Genomic DNA, 24,963 nt, shown 5'->3' on the forward strand with positions numbered 1-24,963 from the left:
TATTTTTTTCTGCGTACAATAATGTAGGCCCAATACATCAAGGATACGTAGACGTTCGGATCGTCATTTTAGGGGTTGAAAAGGTGCCCGAAGTAAGTTTTGTTTGAAAAAACTTAGTGTATTTAAGTATCACTATCTTTGTAAGGCCTCACAGGCTAAGCAACATGAGATAGCGGGATTTCTACCACTACTACAGGTATACCTAAAAATATTAATAAAAGTATTAACTGTATTTATAAAAAAAAAACTTGTTCAATTCCGAGATGAGGCTGACTGGCCATAGCAAATCCATAATTTTGAGCCAACAAATTCATGTGATAACCATGCTGACCACTCATTTGAAATATATTATTTTGATTTGCTGGTTTGGTCTTTACATAAATCTCCAAAATATTTATATCGATCTTATCCGCAAATTTTTGCCGTATGGAGAAAAATTGTAGCAAGGACTGGCCATTCTCAATTTTAAACTCAATGAACCTTGTATTGTTACCTTGAAATGAGCATGGATATTTTCCAGAAATATCAATTTGAATATTTTCACTATTTGTCCCCATCTTCTCATGCAATAGTTCAACCAATTCAGCATAGTTCGTTGAAATAAACATGCTGACAATCATTTTGGCACCTTCAGTGTACCTGAATCCGTTCATTTCAGTAATTATTTCGCCACCCCAATACAAAGCAACCATCACATTATGTTCAAAATTGGCCATCTTTACTCCTACACACGAAAATAAGACACTTATTATTATTAATATAACAGAAAAATAAATTAAAACTATAGTATTATTTTAACATATTACGAAATATTTGACTTAATTAACTTATACCTGTTGAATTTTTTAATGCTGTTCCGACAATAGGCCACACAAGTAGAAGCTTTGATGAAAATTGTTCGAATGTGTTTGAACATTCGTTTCATACACTATATTTTATAATGATATGTGGTTTGTTCAAAAAGTATGAGGAAGAGGGACTTTAGCAGTGTGTCGTTATTGTGTGTCACGTTTTACAATTAAAACGTAACTATTAATCACGTTTTATAGTCAAATCAATCAGAAAGATTCCCAATTTGCAAGATTCTCGGCAAGATTTGCGCATGCCTAGTTTGAGTAGAAACGTAACTGTCAGTTACGTTTTATGCTAAAATCGTAACTCCTAGTTACGGCTTTAACATCAGTCAATGTCAGATTACATAAAAGGATTGTTCGTATTTGGATTCTCTAAAGTCGTTACTGACAGTAACGTATTAGGAATAATACGTTACTAACAGTCACGAATTAGCTTTTAACACCGTTAACCCGACCTAATTTTTTCCGTTAGAATTTTTGAATAAAATAATGCCTAATACATTACTCAAGAATACGTTTACGCTAGTTCCGTAAAAAAAATAAAAAACGTATTACTTTGGTAAATTGATTTAAAAAATAGCTTAAAGGTAAAGAAGGCAAGGAAACAGTGCTAGTGCTAGTGCTAATTAGTTACACGGGTAGTGCTGGTATTAATGCGTCAGTTCCCTTCAGCATAGATATCATCGATTAATCTAACAAGTTTTGCTTCCCTCTTCTCTTCACTACCAATTATGGCCTCCTCTGCTTCACTTTCCAAATCCAATTTCTCCCTTCATTCCTTCTCTTCTTCTTCTTCTTCACAATTGCCTCATTTCACTTGCATTGCCACTCCACCCAAGCTCCCTCGCTTCTTCCCATCCCAATTCACCATCAAACGCTTTCCAAATGCCCCAATTATCAGAGCCCAAAGCTCTCCAGGTTCTTTTTCACAACAATTCTCAGTATTTAATTTCCTCCATGTCTTGTTTTGATTTAGTCATTCTTTCTTTTGTTGCTTATGGTCGGTTGTTTTTTCAGATTTCGTCGCCGATGCCAAGTTTTACAAAGTCGAAGCTATTCTAAGGTGCCATCACTTTTCCTCTACATTCTAGCTAATCCACTTCTTCTCATTTTCTTTACTCTGTGGACTGATTCAATTTTGTGTCTTTCATGTTTTGGAATGCACTAGACCTTGGAGAATTCAACAGGTTTCTTCGGTAAGCCACTCCACTTTTAGAAAAAATGAATCTTTTCTTTTTGTGATCCTTAAGGTTGCAAGCCCACATGATTGCTTAAATTATGGCTCTTTATTTCCTTCACTTCCAGACCCTTTTTTTGGGGTTTTTACTCCACCCCAATTTTACATTTAATCACATTATAGAAAAGCTAGGGGTGGCTCGACTAAAAGGCCAATAAATCAATCGCTTGAGGCCCCAATATTTTTGGGCCCCCTTTTTTCCTTAAAGATGTATTTTATATATAAACTGTTGCCTCAACCGAAAGAAGTTTTTCAAAATTAAATTTGATGAAATCTTATCTAAGATCAGTAATGTCTCAAGAGAGATTGAATGGATTAGATGTATTATCAATTGAAAAGGAATTGCTAGAACAAATCGATTATAAAACAGTAATTAATGACTTCGCATCTGAAAAGGCTAGAAAAGTAGACGTTAAATAAAAAAATATAGATGACGATCTTTGCTTTAAAAAAAGAAAAAAAAATTAGGGCTCTGTTTGAAGTTTGGCTTTAGGCCCCCAAATGTTGTTGAGACGGCCCTGAGAAAAGCCTATTGTGGAAAATACTTTTACAGCACGGCTTCAATCTCAGTTGTGATCAAAGTTATAAAGAGCCCAGGGGTTAATAAAAATGCTGCTAGCCTGCTCTATTAATATCAGCACTGATATGTTTGAAAAGCCAATGAGCATTAAGTTTCACCATGATAGAATATCTATAGTTGCATAATTGTTGGTAACTAGTATTAGGTACATTCGGACATTCTTGACTGCCTCATTCCTCAACTCTTAACAAGGCGGATCTGCGTTACTATTTATGGGTTCACGTGAATGCAGTAACTTTTGTCCAGACCTTGTATATGTACCAAGAAGTCCATGGAATATGTCCACGCACACGTAAGAACAAGAACTTGACTGATAGACACACTTCTGTAATTTTGATGCCATTCAGGTTTCGAGACCTGAGAAGTTTGGTATAGATTTATAGTTAGTCTAAGGTTAATCTCTATTTTCCAGATCCTCTTTGCAGTTTGTCGAACTCTTTGTAAAGCATACACATACAAATGATCAGAACTATGGTTTTATTCTGTGACTCTGTGTCATTGATACGGTTGTTGAAGGAATGTCTACCTAGAATGCAGCATAAATAAGAAGATTCACATTTATTTGCAATTCATCCTTGTTCTTTTTTGTATACAGTCTAACTATTCTTCGCAGAATACACACACACAAAAAAAAACAAAAAAACAAAAAAACAAAAAAACAAAAAACAAAAAAAATCCACCAGAAACGCTAGAAACATTTAACAATATTGTGAAGCTGAAGGCCAGACATTGGAATCCAGGTATTATGTGGTGACCTATTGAACTCCATTTCACAAACCCGATTGAAGGCAAACATTTTCCTGTAGATATTTCAATACTTCTATTTCTGAAAACCAAAAGATGCCATCATTTACTCATCCTTTCTGAATATGAAGGCACTATTGAAAATGGGCATTCGTGGTGTCACTGTCTCGGATGTTCGTGGTTTTGGCGCCCAAGGTGGCTTGACTGAGAGGCAAGCTGGTATGGAGACATTCATCAATTTTAAATGATTATTTAGGTTATCCTTGATATTTGTCAATTAAAAAGAGATTCTTCCTCGGGTTTTTTAAAATTATCTGCTGCTTGCAGGCTCTGAATTCTCCGAGGACACGTTTGTAGCAAAAGTTAAAATGGAGATTGTTGTCAGCAAAGACCAGGTTTTTGGATTTAAAAGGCCTTGAACAAGTTTTCTGCACTATAATTCAAAACCATATGTGTAAACTATAGAAGTATATGGTTAACGTATCATTTCTGTCTCCTATGTATATACAAGTTTTATATAAGTGTTGCTTTTTGGGATATTATACCCTTCCTGTGCTATTTACATGTTTGTTCTGATCTAACCTGTAATGCTGTCTTATTAGGTTGAAGGAGTCATTGCAAAGATAATTGAAGAGGCAAGAACTGGTGAAATTGGTGATGGAAAGATCTTCTGTAAGTTTTTCTCTTCATGATTTTGGAGTTCTGTCAGTAGTTATGTTAATATAAATATTAATTTGATGTAAATTCTCCAACCAAGCTTAAGGCCAATTTAGTTAATGTTTCCTCAATGAGTATGCTGTATATTTCTTATCATGATTCATGACATATCCTTAGTACAGGGTAAGGTGTAACACATAATCTTTAACTTGCTGTGTTGTTTCAAGCAAATATTAGCCTTCAAAAGTAGAGGAGTAACCTGTTTGTCGAACATATCAGAAGGCTTACGTGTTTATTTGTGACTGCTTAGATATCGAGGAGATGGGGAACTTTATGTTAAATTTTTTTATTTCCGTGATTTCTGTCTTGATGCAGGTTTTTGGTTTAAAATGATGAATTTCAATAAAGCCTTAAACTTGTCAAACTTATAGACCAGGGTCCTACATGGGAATATTAATAATTCCACTATTAAGTCATAGTTTTTGCTTGATAAAATAAGATAAAAAGCTGCAGGAATCTCAAACCCGTTGATCTTCTTCTCAGAAAATCCATCGGTGACTTGTTCACAATATTTTAATTGAAGCCCAAATCCGTTGATCTCTCCTTTGCTTCGATGCTTACTTTCTTAAATATTTAAACACCTTGTTCATATGATTTCAGTTTCTAGCTTATGAAGATACTTACATACATTTATGATCTATCGATACACACACATGTACTCTTCTATGTTTTCTCTCAAGGCTTTTTTGGTGAGTGTGTTTCTCATGTAAGAAGCCTATCTTTGTTCTTAGTTTCATTTTATTCCGCGAAAATGTCAAGCCAAGCCTGGATTGGATTCTGATGCTAGAAGAGCTGTTTGTGTGCTCAAATTGATGGCCAGATTGTATTAGCAAGTGGTCAGTTAATGGGCCAAAATTATTCTCCAATGTTAAAACTAAAAAGATACAAGTATCTATCTAGAAAAAAACTATCAAAGAGCATAAAACGCTTTTTTTTTTTTTTTTTTAAAGTTTCCAGTGGTAACCAGTTCCCATGTATGTGTTTGCAGGGATCCGTTGCTTTTGGCTAAGTCTCTATTTAGTTTTTTTACAATGAACCCCCTCCCCCACCCTCCCACAATGAAGCTCAGGAGAAAAAGAAAGAAAACTAAAGATTTAAAGACATAACCAGGGCGGATCCACCCTTTAGGGTGGGGGTGGCATGGCACCCCCTCGAATGATAAATTTTTTATATACCTATGTTGCAATTTGCTTAAACTAGGTTAAATATTTGATCCTGCCACCCCCAGTCACAAATTAGACAAAGGTGCCATGGCTGGTAGACACAAGTTTGAATCTATCTTGAACATTTCCGACTCTTGTTTTTCTTTGTGCTTTTTAGTTCCTTTGTACCAGTAATTCCCTTTTCGGCTCTCCCAATTTTCTTCTATCTTTTTATTATTTATATTGTCTTTCCTCTATTCTATTATTTTATCTGTGATCTCTGGCGAGAACACACAAATAGAAACTTCAAAATCCCTTAAATTAAGCATTTTTCTTAATCTCAAATCTATGAGTATTTAAATCGAAAAACTTGGGTCTCAATGGAATTTTGGATTGAGATCCAAATTCAATTTATTTTTATTTTTTATAATTTCTTTTGTTTATTACTCCCTCCGTTCATGTTTACTTATCTATATTTGACCCGGGACACTCTTAATAAGCAATAAATAAAACGAGAATTGAATTGGAGTACTTAATAATAAGGGTAAAATAGGTATAAAATGGTAAATTATGTCTTGATGTTTCAAACTACACAAGTAAAAGTGAACATATATTTTTAGTATAGTGGACAAATAAAAATGGACGAAGGGAGTGTATTATAAAAAATTATGCTATTCTATAATTGTTAAATTCAATTTAAATCACTTTACTACTTAAATTGTGATGGAAATTTCACAAGCATTGCTTAGAAAAAAACATGAAATTTATGATTTATTTTTGAAAACTTGTAGTTTATTTAATTCTACATTTACTTATGGGGTGTAATTACCTATTGAAGAGTTTTTCTATTATTTTTCTTATTTTGATTGGTGTAATTCCCTTATTGAAGATGTTATTTTACTTGTGCAAGTTTATTTTTTAATATACATAAAAGATGCAAGTCCCTTGGTGAAAATGTTGATTTTACCTTGTTGTTAATGGGTGTGATCCTTGTTTAAGATGTTAATTATGTTCGTTTCTTGATTTTTGAGATGTAATTTTTATATTTGCAAATAATAAAATGACCTATTAAGTTGATCCGAATAAACTAAAAAAAGATGGACCCTACCCAACACGTTCCTAACCAGATGTACATTGAAGAAAAGTATGGCACCCCGACACCTTCAAATTTTAGATCCGCCTCTGGACATAACTAAAGAAAACTAAAGATTTAAAGACATAACTATCTTATATTAACATAGCTAACTTTAAGAACATCTTCATAATTTTGCACCCTGGGTAAATGGATCAGAGTGATGTGCTATTAGTTTAGAAATATGCTTATAGAAATAAGTCAAAAGTGGCCCACTAGGCGAAGCCTAGTTGATTAGGAAAGTGGAGCTTGAAGAGTCTTCTGATATTTTCCTCTGCAGTTCTTAATTTTTCATGGTAAAGCAGCATTCCGGGGATTGGAATAGCATTTCTGCACACAATCTAACTTTATTAACTGTATTCCATAATTTTTTATCTTTCTAATGTTTAAACATGACATGCTTGTCCTTGCAAAGAAAATCTTAAACGAGTCAAAGAGACCATGAATTTCAAATTGGCTATTAAAGTTTGGCATCAATTGGGATATTATTGTTAGTTTTTCATCATCCAATTGGATTTTCGGGAACCTTTGCTTGTTGAAAATGTTACAAAATGTGGTGAATTATTGATTCTGTTTCTTTTTTTCTTTTGCAGTGACTCCCATATCTGATGTGATAAGAGTTCGCACTGGTAAGCAGAAAGTCTTTCTGACGGTAGTCCTTTTGAATTTATAAATGATATATATAGGTTGATTTGTCCGAATTTCATCTCCTTCATAGAAGTCAAAACTTGTCCCTTGTAATGATTCTATATATGGTACACTGTAACAGGAGAACGGGGAGAAAAGGCAGAGAGGATGATGGGAGGGCATGCTGATATTGCCTCTTCATTATCAACTCCTTGAGCTGCCTCTAGCTTGACGTTAAAATGCTTAATAATATTTAGTTATGTATCATGGCCATGTTATGTTTCGAGTTATGGAACAAAGTCCATTTTTTATGTGGAACGTGTTGTCAAGATCAAAAAATAAAAGAAGTTGGTCTTACCGTGTACCTGTGGTTTCAGTTGAGTTATAAGTTGGAAATCTTATAATTTTCTAGGAAAGTTGTAGCTTAGTCCCTCGTACTTTACAGAGTGCTACACCTTAATTTTAATGTCATATGTTCGTTGATCACTGAGTGAAGCGCTGTGCAATCTAGTCTTTCCCGATAGATCAGTATACTCATACAGTGATTCTTTCTTGTTCTTATTCTAGTGAATCTGTTCACTTCTCTTTCTACATAAAACTATTTTTTACGACTTTGTAGGTTACCTCCTCCGTCTCATAATAAGTATCACCTTTGTCAAAAAAAATTATCCCATAATAAGTGTCACTTTAGAAAATCAAGACATAAATTGACTAATTTTTTCCCATTTTACCCTAAAACAATAAAGTAATATTTAAATGATGATTGAAAAAGTCACATAGTAACTTAGTATTATTGGATTTACAATGTCAAAAAGTTTACTTCTTGTGCATGCTCTAATCAATAGGTAAAAGTAATTTGTTTTTATTATAGAGGAATAATTTGATAAACTTCACATTGAATTATTGGTTTCTTAATATGAGTATTTTTTAGTAAGGTGATACTTATTATGGGACGGAGGGATAGTAAAAAGAATTCTTCGGAAACAAAATTGAACTCAAAAAACAAAAACGATATAAAATCAAGATCCACGTTTCCCATTCCTATCCATAAATATTCTTCATTCAAGAGAACATACATCTTATACATTACTGCGGTTCAGGTATGTCATTCAAATTACAGAATATATATCGGAAGATAACTGCATGCTCTCTGCAATCAACCCTAAGTTCTACCTCTCAAGAGAAAAAATCGGGGAACTTTAACCTTGTTAAATCCCGGTCTATATATTCTCCGTGCCTAAGCAGCGGAGGGCGCAGTGAGATAGTGCGCTGCACCAGCTTCAGACATAGCTGCTGCAATCAATGGCTGCAAATTTATGGGTTCTGAATTATCCGCTCCTTGGTTGACCGGCTTCTTGTAGTCCAAGGACCCATCATTGTAAATGTCCCACCATTTCTTCACCAGCATTTTTTTGTCTTCCCTTTCCATGTTCTCTTCCTCCCCTGTGTACCTCCATGGCTTTGATCCCTACACCATCATCATAATAAATTCAAAATCAGCTACTCGATCCCACTCATTTTATGTGAAAGTATTTGGCTAACACATGCACATAGCTCAAGAAGAAAAAGAGACTGAATCTTGAAATATGAGGTCTAAATTATGTCAAAGACATTTTCGACCATAACATCATGTCATTAAGTTAAAATGAAAAGTTTTAAATTATATTACTTCTAAAATAGATTATTTTTTTTAAATAAACTAAAAGAGTAAGCGTGTCACACATGTGACAGAAGAAATAATATGTAGTGCTTATTTTCTTTCATCAAGCTTTAACAATTTAATTAAATGTAACACGGGATATTAGTGACTGCATGTAGATATTGCACGTAAAGTACGATGTAACGTACCGCTGCACAATAATGTACAACTTTTACTTCGTCCAATTTAACATTCTCTGGATGACGCCATAACATTGCTAAGACAAGATTGTAAGTTAGAGGTATTGGCTTGTAAATATTCTTGAAATACATGTTCAGGAAGTCCTGCAATATTTCATAATGTCCAGTAAATAAAATATATAACCGTACACACACACACACACACATATATATATATATATATATATATATATATATATATATATATATATATATATATATATATATATATATGAATTGATCATTAACGAATTCAATGAATTTTCTTTGAATAATCAAGGTATCCAAGTTAATTAATCACGTGCACCTCAATTAATTCCCCGAAGACACAGTAAGAAGTGAAAAAGTATATATATACCTGTTCAGCAAAGGGAGTAGGAGGAGTGATCTTAAGGGTCTTCAAGAGGTCTTTGTAAGTGTCAAGGTCGGACTCGAACACGAACATGCCAGCGTTAAAATAAAGGGAAGGTGGTTGACCCAATTCCTCATTGTCATTGGGCCACTTCACTTTGTCTGGGCATTGCTGGCAGTAGCCTATTTTATATTGAGGTGTGTGACTCCATGTTTTCTCGCAGAAGCAGTCCATCACCGCATAAAAGTGGCCATCAGGCAAATCAAATAGATGATCAATGTTGTCGTACACCTGTATGTCACCGTCTAGGTATATCATCTTCTCGTACTCCACAAACTGCACCAACACCAAAATAAAACATCCTTAATTAATCAACATCACAGATCAAATAATAATAGACCAAATTCTCATCTGTTTTCTGTTGACATCTAAGAAACCAATTACCCATCAATGTTGAAGACATAATTAATAATAAAAAGTTTGACAACTTGATCTTTTACTAGATGACACGACCACACAAATTCTAATATGGTATCAGACAACACATCCTAAATTCGAAGCTAACCGCCACGTAATATATCAAAAAGAATACTTCACGTGCTCATCTCCTTATAAAGAATATTCTTGCTTAAGAAGGCGTCTCTAATTTATAATTTAAGCTTTTAAATGAGATGATCACATATTCTAATTTTTTTTTTTAATCAATATCCCAGTATCACAGTCTAATAGATTATATAGTCGAAGGAGTAATCTAACACGTGGTCAAAGATGATCCTAGCTAAGATAAGTATAGATAACATGCATGTTCAATTAATTCAATATTTGTTGACTAAGTTAGAGATATATATGACAAAAATACTAAATTCTTCTTAAAGAAAATTCAAATTTAATTAACAATTTCTAATGGGTGATTATGGCTAACTTATTAAATTTAAATTCGACGTACCCCCCATATACGAAGCTTGGAATAATTAATGACGTAATAAGCCATGGCGAATTGAGTTTGATTCTCGGGTGGATAAACAGGCTCAATCTCCCTAACAATGCAACCTTGAGCCTCCAATATACGGCGGTGCTCCTCCGGTACATCAGGAAGCACCGCCACCACGAGCGGATACGCCGCTTGTACCTTCCTCAAACCCTTAGCCAAACCAACGACTCCCTTCACGTAGTCCCCATTTCCAGTTAAGAACGTAACATATGCTTTAGTATTTGATGCATTTTTATTTTTATTTTTATTATTATTATTATTATTATTATTATTATTATTATTATTATTATTATTGGTTAGAATCGTTGGTTTTACCATTTGTCCTCTCACTGACACAATTTCCGGAGCCATAGTTAATTTGGACAAGAAATTATAGTTTTTTTGTCTTGATTATATATGCAAGGAAATTACGAAAGATAAATGTAGGGTTAATAAGGGAGGATTTGTGTGGAAGAAGATGAGAGAGCAGAGAGGCCTTCGAGCTGTTTTGCTTTCGCAGAGTTAACTTCTTTGGGTCGGTCTGGTCTGAGGAAAAATGTTTGGGGTCAATGCTGCTGTATATATAGGGCCCTGTTAGCTAAAAATAGTAGATGGAGGAGAGTGAAATTAGGAAGGCAATCGACAGATAAATTTTGGATTTTGTGTGGCATCCAATATTATTTGATCCAACGGTTGACATTGATGATCAGGGAAGTTTCTGGAGAAATTGAGTTGTGGACATGGAGAAGGGAAGCCACTAGCTAGCGCTAGATGATACTGGGGCTCTTACGTTGTCTAAGCTAGTATAATGGTCGTATTCTGGATGATTCCAGTGGAGTTAGATCCACTTAATTAAGGATATTTTGGCGGCCGTCAAAGACAATCATTGCATGAGGTTGACCCGAAATTTTGATAACAATCTTTTTTGTTACTCCCTCCGGCCCAAAAAAGTTATTTTACTTTCTTTATCAGTTTATCTAAAAAAAAATTGACACGTTACTGTATTTAAAAATAATTTAACTTTTTGAGATGATTTACATCCACACAAATATCTAAGGCTTATTTTGAACCACACATTTTAAAAGTCTTTCTTTTTTCCTTAAATTTTGTGTCAAGTCAAACTAAGATAATCTTTTTGAGATGGAGAGAGTAATATTTTTTAACAATGTACGTAGAGTTTTCCTTAATATTAAACAATGTCATTTCTTTTTGACAAACTCAAAAAAAAAAAATTAAGATCACATAAATTGAAATGAATCGGGTAGTAGAAAAGTAGGGGTGACAATTGGGCGGGTTGGGTCAAATTTGGGCGGGTCAAAACGGGTCAAAGCAACATACGAGTCAAGACCCAACCCGCCCAAAATTTGTTTGGATCAAAATGAGTTGGGTCAAAATGGATCAAATAAAGAGTCATAACCTAACCCGCCCAACTTGACTCTTTTTTCCTCCTTTGTTTCTTTCTCTTCAACTTTGAATTCATACCCTATCAATACAACAATATATCAAATTATATGTGTACGTGATGTCGTGATCGGTTTAAGATCTAGTACGTAATTCATCATATGTTTATGAGAAGAACCTTTGCAAGTTAAGGTTGGTTGTCAACATAACTCACAGAATACCTCAACAAAATTCAACTCATTTCATACATTTTCAGTATATTAAAAATCAAAGGTTTTTCCTCCAAAACTTAAATAGAATTACATAACTGCTATTTCTTCAATGTCTTGAAAATTTCTTTAGTTCAAGTGCCTCTTTCCATGTCTCCCGCAACACTTTCTCAGTTCTTCTACATTTGCAAATCGACAAACAATTCACAAACTGTGCCATCAAGCTTTGAACGGTAGCAGTAAGCCTTGAATAATCCCCATTTAGTTGGTAAACGTGATACTGCAGTTCTTTCAACAAGCTTTTCCCTCTTTCTCCTATATCTGCAAGCAGTAAAATATGACAAACAAATAAGAAAGTTGGCCGTGTTTGCCTGAGTACAAATTGAAGGCTGCAATAGGAAAATATGGCACCTGAAACTGCAGTCTAACTTCTCAACACTAGTATGCAGAAATAAGGGAATAAAGAAAGAAATGGGCTACTGAAATGGAATGAGCATACGTTAATGATTCACCTAACTCAATCAGTTATTGAGACAATCGGAATCTTGTGCTCCAAGGACAAATTTTCCTTAATGCAATTTAGCACAGATGCTGAAAAATTCAGGTTTAATAACTTGAAAAGTCCATGATAGCATAATGGGAAATCCTTTACGAGGTGGAAATAATTCATATATCATAACCAGTTGAATTGCACCAAAAAGGAAATAAGCAAGTGGACATTGTTCAAAGCATGACAACCTCAAATGAGATATCCTTAATTTGGTGAAACACTGGCACTGCTTGACAATTTTGTGTGGCAAGAAGAGAGACTTGAAGAGAACGCTGAGATAAGTTACTTGTAGTAAGGAACACTACTCCAACTTTTGAGGAAAAAGTAAAACCAAGAAAATGGCCTCAGCATCTGTGCTAAAGTCATCTCCAGTTGTTGACAAGTCTAAGTTCATTAAGGGGCAAACTCTTCCTAAAATTGTCACATATACAATACAATCTACTCCCTAAAATATAATTGTCACATATACAATACAATCTACTCCCTAAAATATAAATGCAATATTAATGGAAACTAAGGAGATAGATAGACTTAGTAAAACTGCAGTTTTTCTGTTAATAAGTTGGCCACACTGATATCAGTTTTTCTCAGTTGTTCTAGATTTGCAAATCGACAAACAATCCACTCTTTCTGTGGATAATCCAGAAGATAGTGTAGAACAATACACAAGAAGATGGCAAGCAACAATGTCTCTATTTTGGTTTACCTATGCCATAGTAGTTAGCAGCACCTAGCGACAATCTTCTCCACATCAATTTCAATATCATCTTCGTCAGAATCATCAGCCACTAAAAATAGATTAAAAAAAAAGAATTGATAACTATAGAGAAAGAGTAAGAAAAAAAAAATTGACATAATACAGATCAATAAGAATAGATTTTACCTCCATTTCCGTAGAGCCAATCTTGAGCACACAACTTAGCTTCTGCAATTTCTGGTAAGATTGAACTTTCATATTTCCCAATTACTCGTCCTCCGATACTGAACGTTGATTCAGACACAACAGTACTAATAGGTATACTTAAAACATCTCGTGCCATCATTGATAGCTCAGGGTATCTAATCATGTTATCTTTCCAAAATTTAAGTACATCTAGATTTTCATTTCCCTTTCGGACAAGTACAGGCTCCTCCAAATATAAATCTAATTGTGTTTTTTCCGAATTAGATTCTGACTGTCTCTCAAACAAGTCATACTCATCCATTACATCTCTTACTTCACTATCACATCCATCAACAATATTTTCCACCAATGCGCTATTAGCTGCTGGAGATTTCACATACTCCTTAAATAATCGATGCAAAATCAACAACTGTAACACCCGGTATCTTAAAATAAAGGTTAGAATCATATCGTAAGAGTTTCAGAGGAAATTTGAAAGTTTGTACGGGCACCCATAACCCCTTGATTCATTGAGAATTTGTAAAAGGTTCCTTAATGAAAGTTATAGTGCATAGAAATAACTTTCCAGGCATATAAGTACCAGGTCAATTGGTGTTTGGACCAAGGAGATATGATCTTCTCAATATGGCTAATAGAGAGGTTCTTCAGATTCAGTAGAATCGACTAAATTTTCGATACGTCTTCCTTCCAGTCCAATTTCCGGAAGATCCGTTGATAATTTGAGAAAATGTAAAACATGAAAGTTGTAGCCCTTTGAAATAGCTTTCCAACGGTATATTGTGAAGCCTGAACGGAGCTCTGTGCTAGGAGTTATGCCCATTTTACTAAATGCTATCGACTTGGTGTAAAATTGACAGGGAGCTCGCCGAGCGAGGCCCAAAGCGAGGAAAGGGCTCGCCTTGGACCGCGCTCAGCGAGGTAGGGGTCCAAAAGTGGGACAAAGTCAAATTTTTTTGTCTAAGTGTAAAATGGACAAGGGAGCTCGCCGAGCGAGGCACAAAGCGAGGCAGGGGAAAGCCATAGACCGCGCTCGGCGAGCCAGGGGGTCCAAAATGACCCATGCTTTAAATTCAACACATAACTCGAAATTTTAGTTATTAGACATTCCAACTTCGTTCTAAAGCCCTAAGCAGCCACTTTTCTTTTCTCCTCATCTTCCCACGTCAAGGTAAGACCGCTCTAGCGATTCCTAAGTAATTATAACAGTAATTCGTGAATTGTAACATGATTCTTCAACAAAAACATAGGATTTCCAAGGTATATCCATCTCAAGCGATTCAAAGCTAGAGTTTTGGTGTTCTTCATTAGAGAAGCAATTTTAGTTCGTTAGATTGGAGCGTTTACAGGTATGTAGAGTTACTATCTACGTGTGGGAACATCATTGTTCTTCCCCACGCCTCATAATCCATAAATTATGATTCTATACTAAAACTAGGGTTTCTATACCATGCTCATGATAACCCTAGGTCCATGTCCATGATTATATTATGTATGAATTGTTATAATTCCATCATTGAGTTCTTAATATTTCTTTATGATTATTGAAAATCCGTCTGTAATCCATGAAAACCCATATCTTGTATTTCATGGGTTCTTGCATGCATGTTTTTAAATAAAAATGCTTATTTAATTCTTATCCTACATGTCTATAAGTTTTCATGCAATTGTATTATATAACTATCTTCACGCCATGACTCAAGATACGTACATGCTAAATACAAGTTATTTCATGAAACCATGTTTACAAGTTATTTCATGAAACCATGTTTACAAGTTATTTCATGAAACTATGTTTACAAGTTATTTCGTGAAATCATGATTACAAGATAAGTACAAGTTAATTCACGAAAATCATGGGCTTCTCAGCCAATTATATCATGTTCATGTTTTTTTGGGAGTTGCACGAATTACCGAGAAGGCTCAGATAGCCTGAAACTACGTAACCACCGTAGGACAAGGATCGCTCCGCCCAATTAGGATGATTCCTTAATTTACACCGAATGGATCCATTAGGCACGTTACTACCTTATACCCTAGCAAGGTATGGGGGCTCTACTGGTCCGGCGAGGTACCAGACTCCACGTATCCACGTGGTGATATCATGTTGTCGGTTTATGAAATGCTCTCCCTACTTATCATATATATATATATATATATATATATATATATATATATATATATATATATATACCCATGCTCATGTTCATGTCCAGGTTTTCAGTTTCAGTTCTTATCATGTTATCCCATGTCCCATGTTATTTCATTCAGTTGCTTTACATACCAGTACATTCAATGTGCTGACGTCCCCTTTCTATTGCCCGGGGGCCTGCATTTCACGATGCAGGTATTGATTTACTGGACAACGCATCTGCTCAGTAGGACAACATTCGTATCAGCTTATTGGTGCGCCCCATCTCATTCGGGGTTTAGTCAACTCTTTGTTTTATGATTAACTATGTATCTAAGGTATGCTGGGAGCCTTATCGCAGCGAGTATGTTTTCCATGTTCAGACTTATGTTAGAGGTTCAATAGACTAGACAAGTCAGTTATGGTATGTCAGACATTCGGAGTCGTATAGCCATTTTGGCTCATTCATGTTATTTTCGCACTCATGTTTAAACAAGTATTTTGATTAAGTATTATGACTTATTGCATTTTATAAAGGCTCATCATGCATTCACGTTATATTCCGCTCATGTTATGCCTCATGATGATTCAGCAAGCCATGTGGTTCGCTCGGTCACATGCAGCAAGGCACCGAGTGCGGTGTTACGTCCAGGCCATGGTTCGGGGCATGACAACAACCTTCACTTTTTCGTTACAAGTCAAAATATCAAGCTTTGAAAAGTAGAATTTCACAAACTTTAACTTGTATCGATAATAAAAAACGACTGCCAAAGATAAAACTGGAGTATACTCTTCCCAATACTTTGAAAATTTCTTTTCCATTTCCTCCGCCATTTCCCTGATATCAGAGTGTTGACTATTTTTCTCTTATAGTATCAACAAATGAATTTCCCACACTTTCTGAAAAAATAAATTGGCCGTCGGATATTGGCTTCCCGAGAACAAAGTAGTGATTTCATCAAAAGGTTTTAGGAATTTGGCAATTGTTTCTGCCTTATACCAATCCATTTCTGAAGGGCAGCATTTAAATTTCACATCAAGTAATTTAAAGTCAAAAAAGGCCCGACGATAAGGAATTGCACTGTTAATCATAAGAAATGTGTAGTTCCATCTCGTAGGCACATCTTGACGCACTTTCCCGGTCAACTTCAATCCAAGATTCTTGATACAATCCACAAACTTTAGTATCCTCGACTCGGAACCTTTCACATATTTAATACTTTCTCTTATGTTAAAGATGGAAGCTTCTATTGACTTTAGACCTGCTTTCACAATCAGATTTAAGATATGATTTGCACAACGAATATGGAGAAAGTCCCTGTCACATACCAAAGAATCCATCAAGTTTGAGTTCTCTTTCAAACTATCCACAATTTTCTCATTGTAACTTGCATTATCTAAGGTTATCAAAAATATTTTCTTCTCGATTCCCCATTCCTTCAAAAAGTTAATCAATATTGGCCCCAAAACTTGACCAGTATGCGGAGGAGGCACATGACGGAATATCAGAATCCTCTTCTGTAAAATCCAATTCAAGTCAACATAATGAGCTGTCAAACAAAGTAACCATTTAAGGTAATTGATGTCCACAAATCAGTAGTCAAGCACACTCTACTAGGAATTTTTGCAATTTCATTATGAACTATTTCTTTTTGCTTCTGATATAATTTTAAAACATCAACCTTTGAAGTATTTCTTGAAATAGTCTTGACAGTAGGATTCAAGAAACTATAGGATTCAAGAAACTAAGTATCTCTCTTATCCCTTCATTTTCCACAAATGTAAAAGGTAAACTATGCCTTACTATAGCTTTGGCCATCAATTCACGGAACATTTCATTATTCACAACTGGATAACGACCCGATTCTGACACATGGCTATGGCGTTTAGCTCGATGACACTTTAAGTTTGAAGTTCCGGCCGTAGAATCTGCCAAATATACCTGACCACATTCTTTACATTTTGCCCTCAACCTACTATCCGGATTAGTGTCAAGTGGTAACTTCCAAAAGTGATCCCATACCTTAGAAGTCTTCCTACATACACTTCTAGAGCTGACTTCAATCGACTCTTCGACTTCATCTATATGTTCCATCAATTCTGAGGATTGGATATACAAGACAAGCAAAAAAATTATGAGCAAAGGACAATTCCAAGAGGATAAAAAGAGAAATAGCAATTCATAATCAAAACCAGAAATCAAAAACTAAAAATATATATAATCATGAAAAACGGGAAAAGGAGAGGGTCACTGACTCACTGCTATGAAGAACATACTGGAAGCAAAGAAAAAAAAAACTCAAAAGTATATTCGAAATGAAAATAAAAAAAGCAGAAAAATAAGAGATAAAGTTTAAATTTTCATATTATTTTAGCAAGAAACAAAAATCCATATCAGAAAAATCATTCATATACATGATTATTAAGTATAAGAAGCAACTATATTGTTATGATTAATTGCTATACCTATAAGAAGCAACAGGTTCCAAGCAGAGAGAGAATTGAAAACAGGGGAATCCGTTGAAATTGAGAAAAAAAAAAGTGATTTAACCTAATGGGAAGAGGTGGAGAGAGTTAAAGTAGCCGAGGGTTACACTGATTAACCTGTTGGGTTGCATTGGATGTCAACCCGTTGGGTTACACTTATTAAGCCCATTTTTGGCCCAATCTCCAGTGAGTCTCTTTGGGTTTAACCCAATATAACCCATATTCCATTTTATTATTAACCCAGTCCATTCAAATCTAAGTGGGTTGGGCGGGTTGGGCCGCTTTTGCCAGCCCTATAAAAAAAGAAAAGAAAATCTTCAAAGAGCTACACCAATCTCAAATTATAGTGGATCAGTTATTTCTTTAGAAAATCATAAAAATAAAAAGAGTCTACTCTACCAAGTGTGTGTATATATATATATACACTTGGTAATTTGGCCTCTTTATAATTGTTTCCATTGTATTTGTAATTCTTGCTATAGAAGTGGCAGTTAGTGGGACGAACAAGGCTCTTATGTATGGTACAAAAAGCTACGAAAATTGTACTTAAGAGGGTACGAACATAGCTCCATCGGTTGTACACAAAGGAGCAAGAATTGTATTCTTGAAATTATATATATCACATAAAGTAACTAAGAGAAAATAAAGGGACATTTTCTATGATAGGCAAAATTAAGTGACTTTTTAATAACAAAAAACTGTTTAGCAATTTTCTATAATACTTGAGCAACATTGAGTGACTTCCTTATTATAGAAAATAGTTTAGCGACTGTGGTGTAATAATTTAAAAGACAAAAGATCATCCCTAAAACTACACGGGTAAGATAGATAACAACAGTAATCCAAATACTGGAAAGCAAACAGGTTTATTTTTGGAACTATTAAAATTGTTAAATTCTTAAAATTGACTGAGATTCTCGGATTAGTGATATCACATCCTTAAATAGAGAAAATGCATCGGAGAGAAAAAGAAAATCGGTGGATCAACTAATCAACTTAGCAATACGGATCTGCAAATTCATGACATTAGAAAAATTGGGTCATTTTTGATGTATCAATGCAAATTCAACGTATCACTTATTCCACAATCAAATCCTCCCTTTGACTTTAAAAATCTTCCTTTTCTCGTATCTTTTTCTTTAGCCCCAGCTGTTAAGTGGCTGTCTTCTTTTAGTGTCGAAACTCTTTTTCATCGTGTTAAATATTCCATTGATCAACGTTTTATTCCAAATCCTTTATATTTTTGTTATGCTTTATAAGATAAGAAAATTTCAAAAGATTAAATTTGGACATTTAGCTACCTTAATTTTCTGTTTACGAGCATCTTCATTAGTCCAAGTTGAAATAATGAACAGATAATAAGGAGGCGGATTTAGCACGCACTGCTCTTCGGCGGACTAACAGAGCTAGTAGTAGCTTAAGTGCTGCATGCAGTTTTTATACTGTTAACTTCCACCCACGGAATCATGGGACTATACTCAAACATGTCTATAGTTTGGGTCGATTTTACTCTTGGAAGTACTCCCCACAGCTTGGGCTCACCCTCGAACTTCTTTACGGGCCACGAGATTATTTGTGTCACTTCTACTAATTATAAAGTGTACAAATTAATTACCCTCAGTATTAATAACATATAGAGACGTTTTCATAGAACCTGATCCTTCTGTTATTATACCAATACCAACCTTCTGGAAGGAAATCCACGTATGAATATTATTACGATGACAAAGATACTTCACTTAGCCAAGTAGTACTTTACTTTTTATTAATTATAAGAGAAAAGTACAGAAGAAAGAAAAAAGAATCATATTCAGGCTATGAATGAAACAATTCTAAGTAGTAGCTTTGACTAAAAAGGATCGGAAGACCATTTCTCTACCACAATAATATGTATACGTCTCATTTTACATGACACTATATCTTTATTATTTGGCTATAGAAAGAATGACATACAGTTTCAGTTTAAGTTTTCTATTTTATTCTTGATGCCATGTTTTTCTAATTAATCATAAAATTCTCATGATAAACATTAATATCACAAATATTAAAAATATTTGTTTAAACTCTGGATCCAATTAAAGCGTCATATGAATTGATCGAAAGTAGAAAGTAGTTCCATCTCTAGTAGTATTTGATTAGCCGCCAGGCCCACCATCATAGCAGTCTGTTTGAAGAATAATAAGAGTATCTATTTTTGTTGGACTTTAGTAAGCATGGTGGGGTTGCCTCTTTAATCTGACGTAATCTTGGTTGACTCTATCCGTGCTGGCCGGCTCAGTAGCAAGTCTTGTGACTGAAGGATCATCTTTTTTGGTGATCGAATTAAGAATAGTTGAATTCGAACATGCATTAATTTTTAAATTGATCTGTTGAGGATAAGGAAGCAGTGTCCATCATAGTACCCGATAGATTTGCATACCATTATGGATACTGATCCTAAATAGCAATCTATAGGGTTATTTAAAATTAGATTTTGTCTTGCGCATTTACGAATGAGAATGAATCACAATATATATTATGCTTAATTTCTCAAATCCAAAAGTCCTGTGCTGAACTGACCACTTCATGTTTGTAGCTTTTTCCTAGCATGTGGTGTATGCGAATAAAGTCTCACATTAATAGTTGAAAAGAAAAAAGAAATTACATCGATATAAGATGTAGAGATACTCTTTAACATGTTACAAATTAGGTCTAGAACGGATAATTTCACACAGATGTTGTACTACATCACTGTACCCTAGCAACTGGTCTTATCTAGCAATTTTTTTTTCATATAATAAAACTAAGCTATTACAAACGTATTAATAGACACATAATCATAATCAATGGTACTGATAACCAGGGGCAGATCCACCCTTTAGGGTGGAGGTGGCATGACACCCCTTAGATTGATAAATTTTTAATATACCTACGTTGCAATTTACATAAACTAGATTAAATATTTGATCATGCCACCCCCAGTCGTAAATTAGACAAAGGTGACATGACTGACCGACATAAGTTTGAATCTATCTTGAACATTTCCGACTCCCGTTCTTCTTGTGCTTTTTAGTTCCTTTGTAATTCCCTTTCCGGCTCTCTCAAATTTCTATTTATCTTTTTATTATTTATATTGTCTTTCCGTTGTTCTATTATTTTATCTGTGATCTCTCGCGAGAACACACAAATATAAACTTCAAAATTTCTTAAATTAAGCATTTTTCTTAATCTCAAATCTGTGAGTATTCAAATCGAAAAACTTGGGTCTAAATGGGAAATTTGGATTGAGATCAAAATTCAATTTATTTTTATTTTTTATAATTTCTTTTGTTTATTACTACCTCCGTCCATGTTTAGTTGTCTATATTTGACTTGGGACACTCTTAATAAGCAATAGATAAAATGAGAAATGAATTGGAGTACTTAATAATAAGGGTAAAATAGGTATAAACTGGTAAATTATGTCTTGGTTTTTCAAACTATACAACTTACAAGTAAAAGTGGACATATATGTTTAGTATAGTGGACAAATAAAAATGGACAGAGGGAGTGTATTATAACAAATTGCGTTATTCTATAATTGATAAATTCAATTTAAATCACTTTACTACTTAAATTGTGATGGAAATTTCACAAGCATTGCTTAGAAAAAACATGAAATTTATGATTTATTTTGAGAACTTGTAGTTTATCTAATTCTACATTTACTTATGGGGTGTAATTATCTATTGAAGGGTTTTTCAATTATTTTTCTTATTTTGATTGGTGTAATTCCCTTATTGAAGATGCTATTTTACTTGTGTAAGTTCATTTTTTAATATACATAAAAGATGCAAGTCCCTCGGTGAAAATGTTGATTTTACCGTATTGTTAATGTGTGTAATTTCTTGTTTAAGATGTTATTATGTTCGTTTCTTGATTTTTGAGATGTAATTTTCATATTTGCAAATTAAAAAAAAGCCTATTAAGTTGACCCAAATAAACTAAAAAGAGGTAAATCCGACCTAACACGTTCCTAACGAAATGTACATTGAAGAAAATTATGACACCCGACACCTTCAAATCTTAGATCCGCCACTGCTGATAACACTAAAGGTTCTCCAAGACTAGCAAATTTATTACACAGAGGTATTGCTATTAGCTTCCTAGATACTACGCTTTCATATAGTTCATACTACACCTATTGGACATTTAAAATTATGAGTACTATATTTGATATTCATATTCTTAATAAGAGGGAATCTGAGGAGCTTCCCGTCAATGTGAACTGATGGAAAAGACCTCCAATTCTCTGCTTAAAAAAAAAGGGTTGATAGGGTATTTATGTAATTTTTAAGAATTAGAGCAGTATGGGGTGAAATGGTGGGAAGCAGCTCCAATACTGGATCCGTCCCGTTTGTCCAGTACCTGGCAAATTGATTACACATGTTCGGTTAGAGATCTAAGGGTCACTATTAGTTTAATTAATTAAACCCCTAAACCATGGTTAAATCCAGTTGGCATTCTAGGTGATTACCACCCTCCAAAAGTATAGTTGGAGCATTTTCTTTTGATTGGAAAAGATTTTCATTCTGTGAATATAATCGTCTGGGTCCAATCCAAAACAATATACTCAATTACTTTTCTGATGTTGATTGTTGGCAGTAATAAAATGAAGTTTACACTCATTTCATTGTTATGAAAAACTTGTTCATCAGCTGTTCCACTGTCTCAATTTACATAACACAATTTGTATTTCAACACTCAAAATTTTCAATTTTGATCATGAATTTAGATATAATTTTTTTAATTCTTTTTGAAATAAAATTACATTCTACTTAACAACTATTTAAAAAAATACTTTAAGTCATAATAATTGACATTTTAAAACTATTTAGTCAAAAAAATAAAATTTATTTAATTCTCACAATCCAAAAAAGTGCCACGTAAAGTAATTTTTCATGAAGTGAGTGTAAACTTTGTTTTATTACTGCCAACAAAGAACATCAGAGAAGTAATTGAGCATAATTTTTTTGGATGGGCCCAGACCATTATATTCATGGAATGAAAATCTTTTCCAATCAAAAGAAATGCTCCAACTATAATTTCGGTCACCCAGAATGCCAACTGGATTTTACCATGGTTTAGGGGTTTAATTAATTAAACTAATAGTGACACTTAGATCTCTAACCGGACTGGTGTAATACAATTAGCCAGGTACTGGACAACCTGGACGGATCCAGTACTAGAGAGGAGCAGCTTCCGTAGTACGCAATCTGGGCCCACTTGGGTTCCACATTTCACACAGAATTGCATGTGTGGGGTCCAATTTTTCTTTTGGGACTTATTCTCTCTCAATTTTTCTTCTTAGACGTATTTTCCCCATCTTTAACATTGTAGACATTTTTGTGCTCATCTCTGTAAATGAAAATGTCTATCTTTTTCTCATTGCAAATTAAATTAATCTAACTTTAGCATATTTATTTTTCATTATTATAAATTAATTATGATATAAACTTAACATACGCATGATCTCTAGATCATTGTGGACTTCAGTTTTAAATTTGAAAAACATTCCTTACTTCATCTTTTGAAGGTTGAAGTTTAAACCAATGACAAATTTTCATGAGTATATGGCTACATCACATGATATGCTAATTTAATTCAAAAGGTGCTATTTTTGGCACTCAAGCTTTAAATATTTGTTATTAGCTTAATTTTCACCGACAACATTAGTAAATAAAATAAAATAAAAAATTGAAAACTTTTTAAATTTTCTTATGTTATAATAAATCCTTTCATAAATTTGGTTGAGAACTAATATGTATGTTTTGTAACTACTGACTTTTTTTCTACTCCATAACTAGCTTAGTAACATTTGATTTGTTACTAGGAGAAACCAATAATATAGATTAAAAAATAATAGTAAACATACACTATGTTTATTGATGTACTTTGATTTGACCAAGCTTTTTTATCATCGTTATTTGTTATATTTTTTTTTATTTTTTAAGATAGTTTGATAAGTTCAATTACATTTTTTTGTTAATCAATGTTATCAGACACTAAATTTGATAACTATCACTATTAGTTTTATTAATAAATTGTAATTTTATACTACAGTGTGAAAAATGTTGAGTTGGATTTAAATCCTCTCTATTCCCCGACGGTCTCTTTCCACTCGAGAGGGAATAAAGGCATTAATTGGAATTGAGAGCGGTAAATGCGGTTGACCGAACAATTTTGACCTTTTCACTACCACCACTGCAAAACAAATTCCGAATTGCAACATAACATGACAGATGGAGCAATAACATGAGGTTAGACTCGAAAGCGTCAAGTCTCGAACCAAATACCTAAAATTCAAAGAGGACCACATCAGGTCAAGGTATATACCTCTACAAGACATATATACGTATAAATTAAATGTGAAGCTACCTTCCGTCTATTCGTGCATATCAAAGTTTTATAAACAACAACATATATACACCCAATGTAATCCCATAAGTGTAGTATAAGTTCGGTAAAATGTACGCAGGCTTTATAATACCAAAGTTAATGTTGTAACTTAAGCACGTTAGAGTCAATTATATATAAATTCACAACGGCCATGCATGTTTCTCATGTTACAAGATCGTAATACCTAGATATTCCTTTGTCTAGCAAATAGGAACATAAACATCGTAAAACAACAATATCTTTGATGTAATTAAAGGGTAAAACGTTCAAAATAGAGTGGTACTTCTCGTCTGCATCTTTCATCCATATCTCTCTCTCTCTTTTTAATTTATGAAAAGTTCCGCTAATCTCTACTTCCCAAGTCAAAAGGCAAAGATCATAACCACACGGTATACAAATGAGTCAAGTCTGGTCTTCTTTTGTGTCACATCTAGTGGGGCACACACACGTGCACACTATAGGCAACAAAATCAGTCCAAGAGTGAAAAACAAGAGCCAGCTATGGAATAATTAAGCTGGTAAATACAAAAACAAATTAATGATTCTACCATATTGACTTTTGAGGATTACAAATGTGAATAACAACATATCCAACTGTGTGATCCAACAAATGGGGTCTAGAAAGAATAGGGTG

General features: G+C 34.0%; 3 protein-coding genes and 1 long non-coding RNA gene across 5 annotated transcripts; 1 reads left to right on the forward strand and 3 right to left on the reverse strand.

Moving 5' to 3' along the window:
- The first annotated feature begins 1,475 nt into the window (after positions 1-1,475).
- LOC132605545 (nitrogen regulatory protein P-II homolog) lies at positions 1,476-7,523 on the forward strand. Its single transcript, XM_060318671.1, has 8 exons — positions 1,476-1,772; positions 1,872-1,917; positions 2,023-2,050; positions 3,547-3,634; positions 3,743-3,810; positions 4,018-4,087; positions 7,000-7,035; positions 7,176-7,523. Exons 1-8 carry the CDS (start codon positions 1,586-1,588, stop codon positions 7,247-7,249), a joined length of 597 nt encoding a protein of 198 aa, XP_060174654.1. The 5' UTR covers positions 1,476-1,585; the 3' UTR covers positions 7,250-7,523.
- A 524-nt stretch (positions 7,524-8,047) lies between these two features.
- Positions 8,048-10,808, reverse strand: LOC132605546 (galactinol synthase 1-like). 2 transcript variants are annotated; one of them, XM_060318672.1, is made up of 4 exons: positions 10,210-10,805; positions 9,270-9,599; positions 8,882-9,016; positions 8,050-8,501 (listed from the first exon to the last, which is right to left on the reverse strand). In XM_060318672.1, the coding sequence occupies exons 1-4, from the start codon at positions 10,603-10,605 to the stop codon at positions 8,271-8,273; spliced, it is 1,092 nt and encodes a 363-aa protein (XP_060174655.1). In that variant the 5' UTR covers positions 10,606-10,805; the 3' UTR covers positions 8,050-8,270. The 2 variants fall into 2 exon arrangements, with proteins under 2 accessions (XP_060174656.1, XP_060174655.1); XM_060318673.1 differs by lacking the exon at positions 8,882-9,016 and having other exon boundaries at positions 8,048-8,501; positions 10,210-10,808.
- Positions 10,809-13,096: 2,288 nt separating this feature from the next.
- LOC132604899 (zinc finger BED domain-containing protein DAYSLEEPER-like) lies at positions 13,097-14,391 on the reverse strand. The gene is made up of 2 exons (XM_060318258.1): positions 13,277-14,391; positions 13,097-13,181 (listed from the first exon to the last, which is right to left on the reverse strand). Exons 1-2 carry the CDS (start codon positions 13,743-13,745, stop codon positions 13,114-13,116), a joined length of 537 nt encoding a protein of 178 aa, XP_060174241.1. The 5' UTR covers positions 13,746-14,391; the 3' UTR covers positions 13,097-13,113.
- Positions 14,392-16,197: 1,806 nt separating this feature from the next.
- Positions 16,198-18,053, reverse strand: LOC132605547 (uncharacterized). The gene is made up of 2 exons (XR_009569214.1): positions 17,892-18,053; positions 16,198-17,525 (listed from the first exon to the last, which is right to left on the reverse strand). It is a non-coding gene; the product is annotated as an uncharacterized LOC132605547 (long non-coding RNA).
- Between the last annotated feature and the right edge of the window lie 6,910 nt (positions 18,054-24,963).

This window comes from Lycium barbarum, chromosome 8, assembly GCF_019175385.1.
Source record: "Lycium barbarum isolate Lr01 chromosome 8, ASM1917538v2, whole genome shotgun sequence".
In the NCBI taxonomy this organism is placed as follows: domain Eukaryota; kingdom Viridiplantae; phylum Streptophyta; class Magnoliopsida; order Solanales; family Solanaceae; genus Lycium; species Lycium barbarum.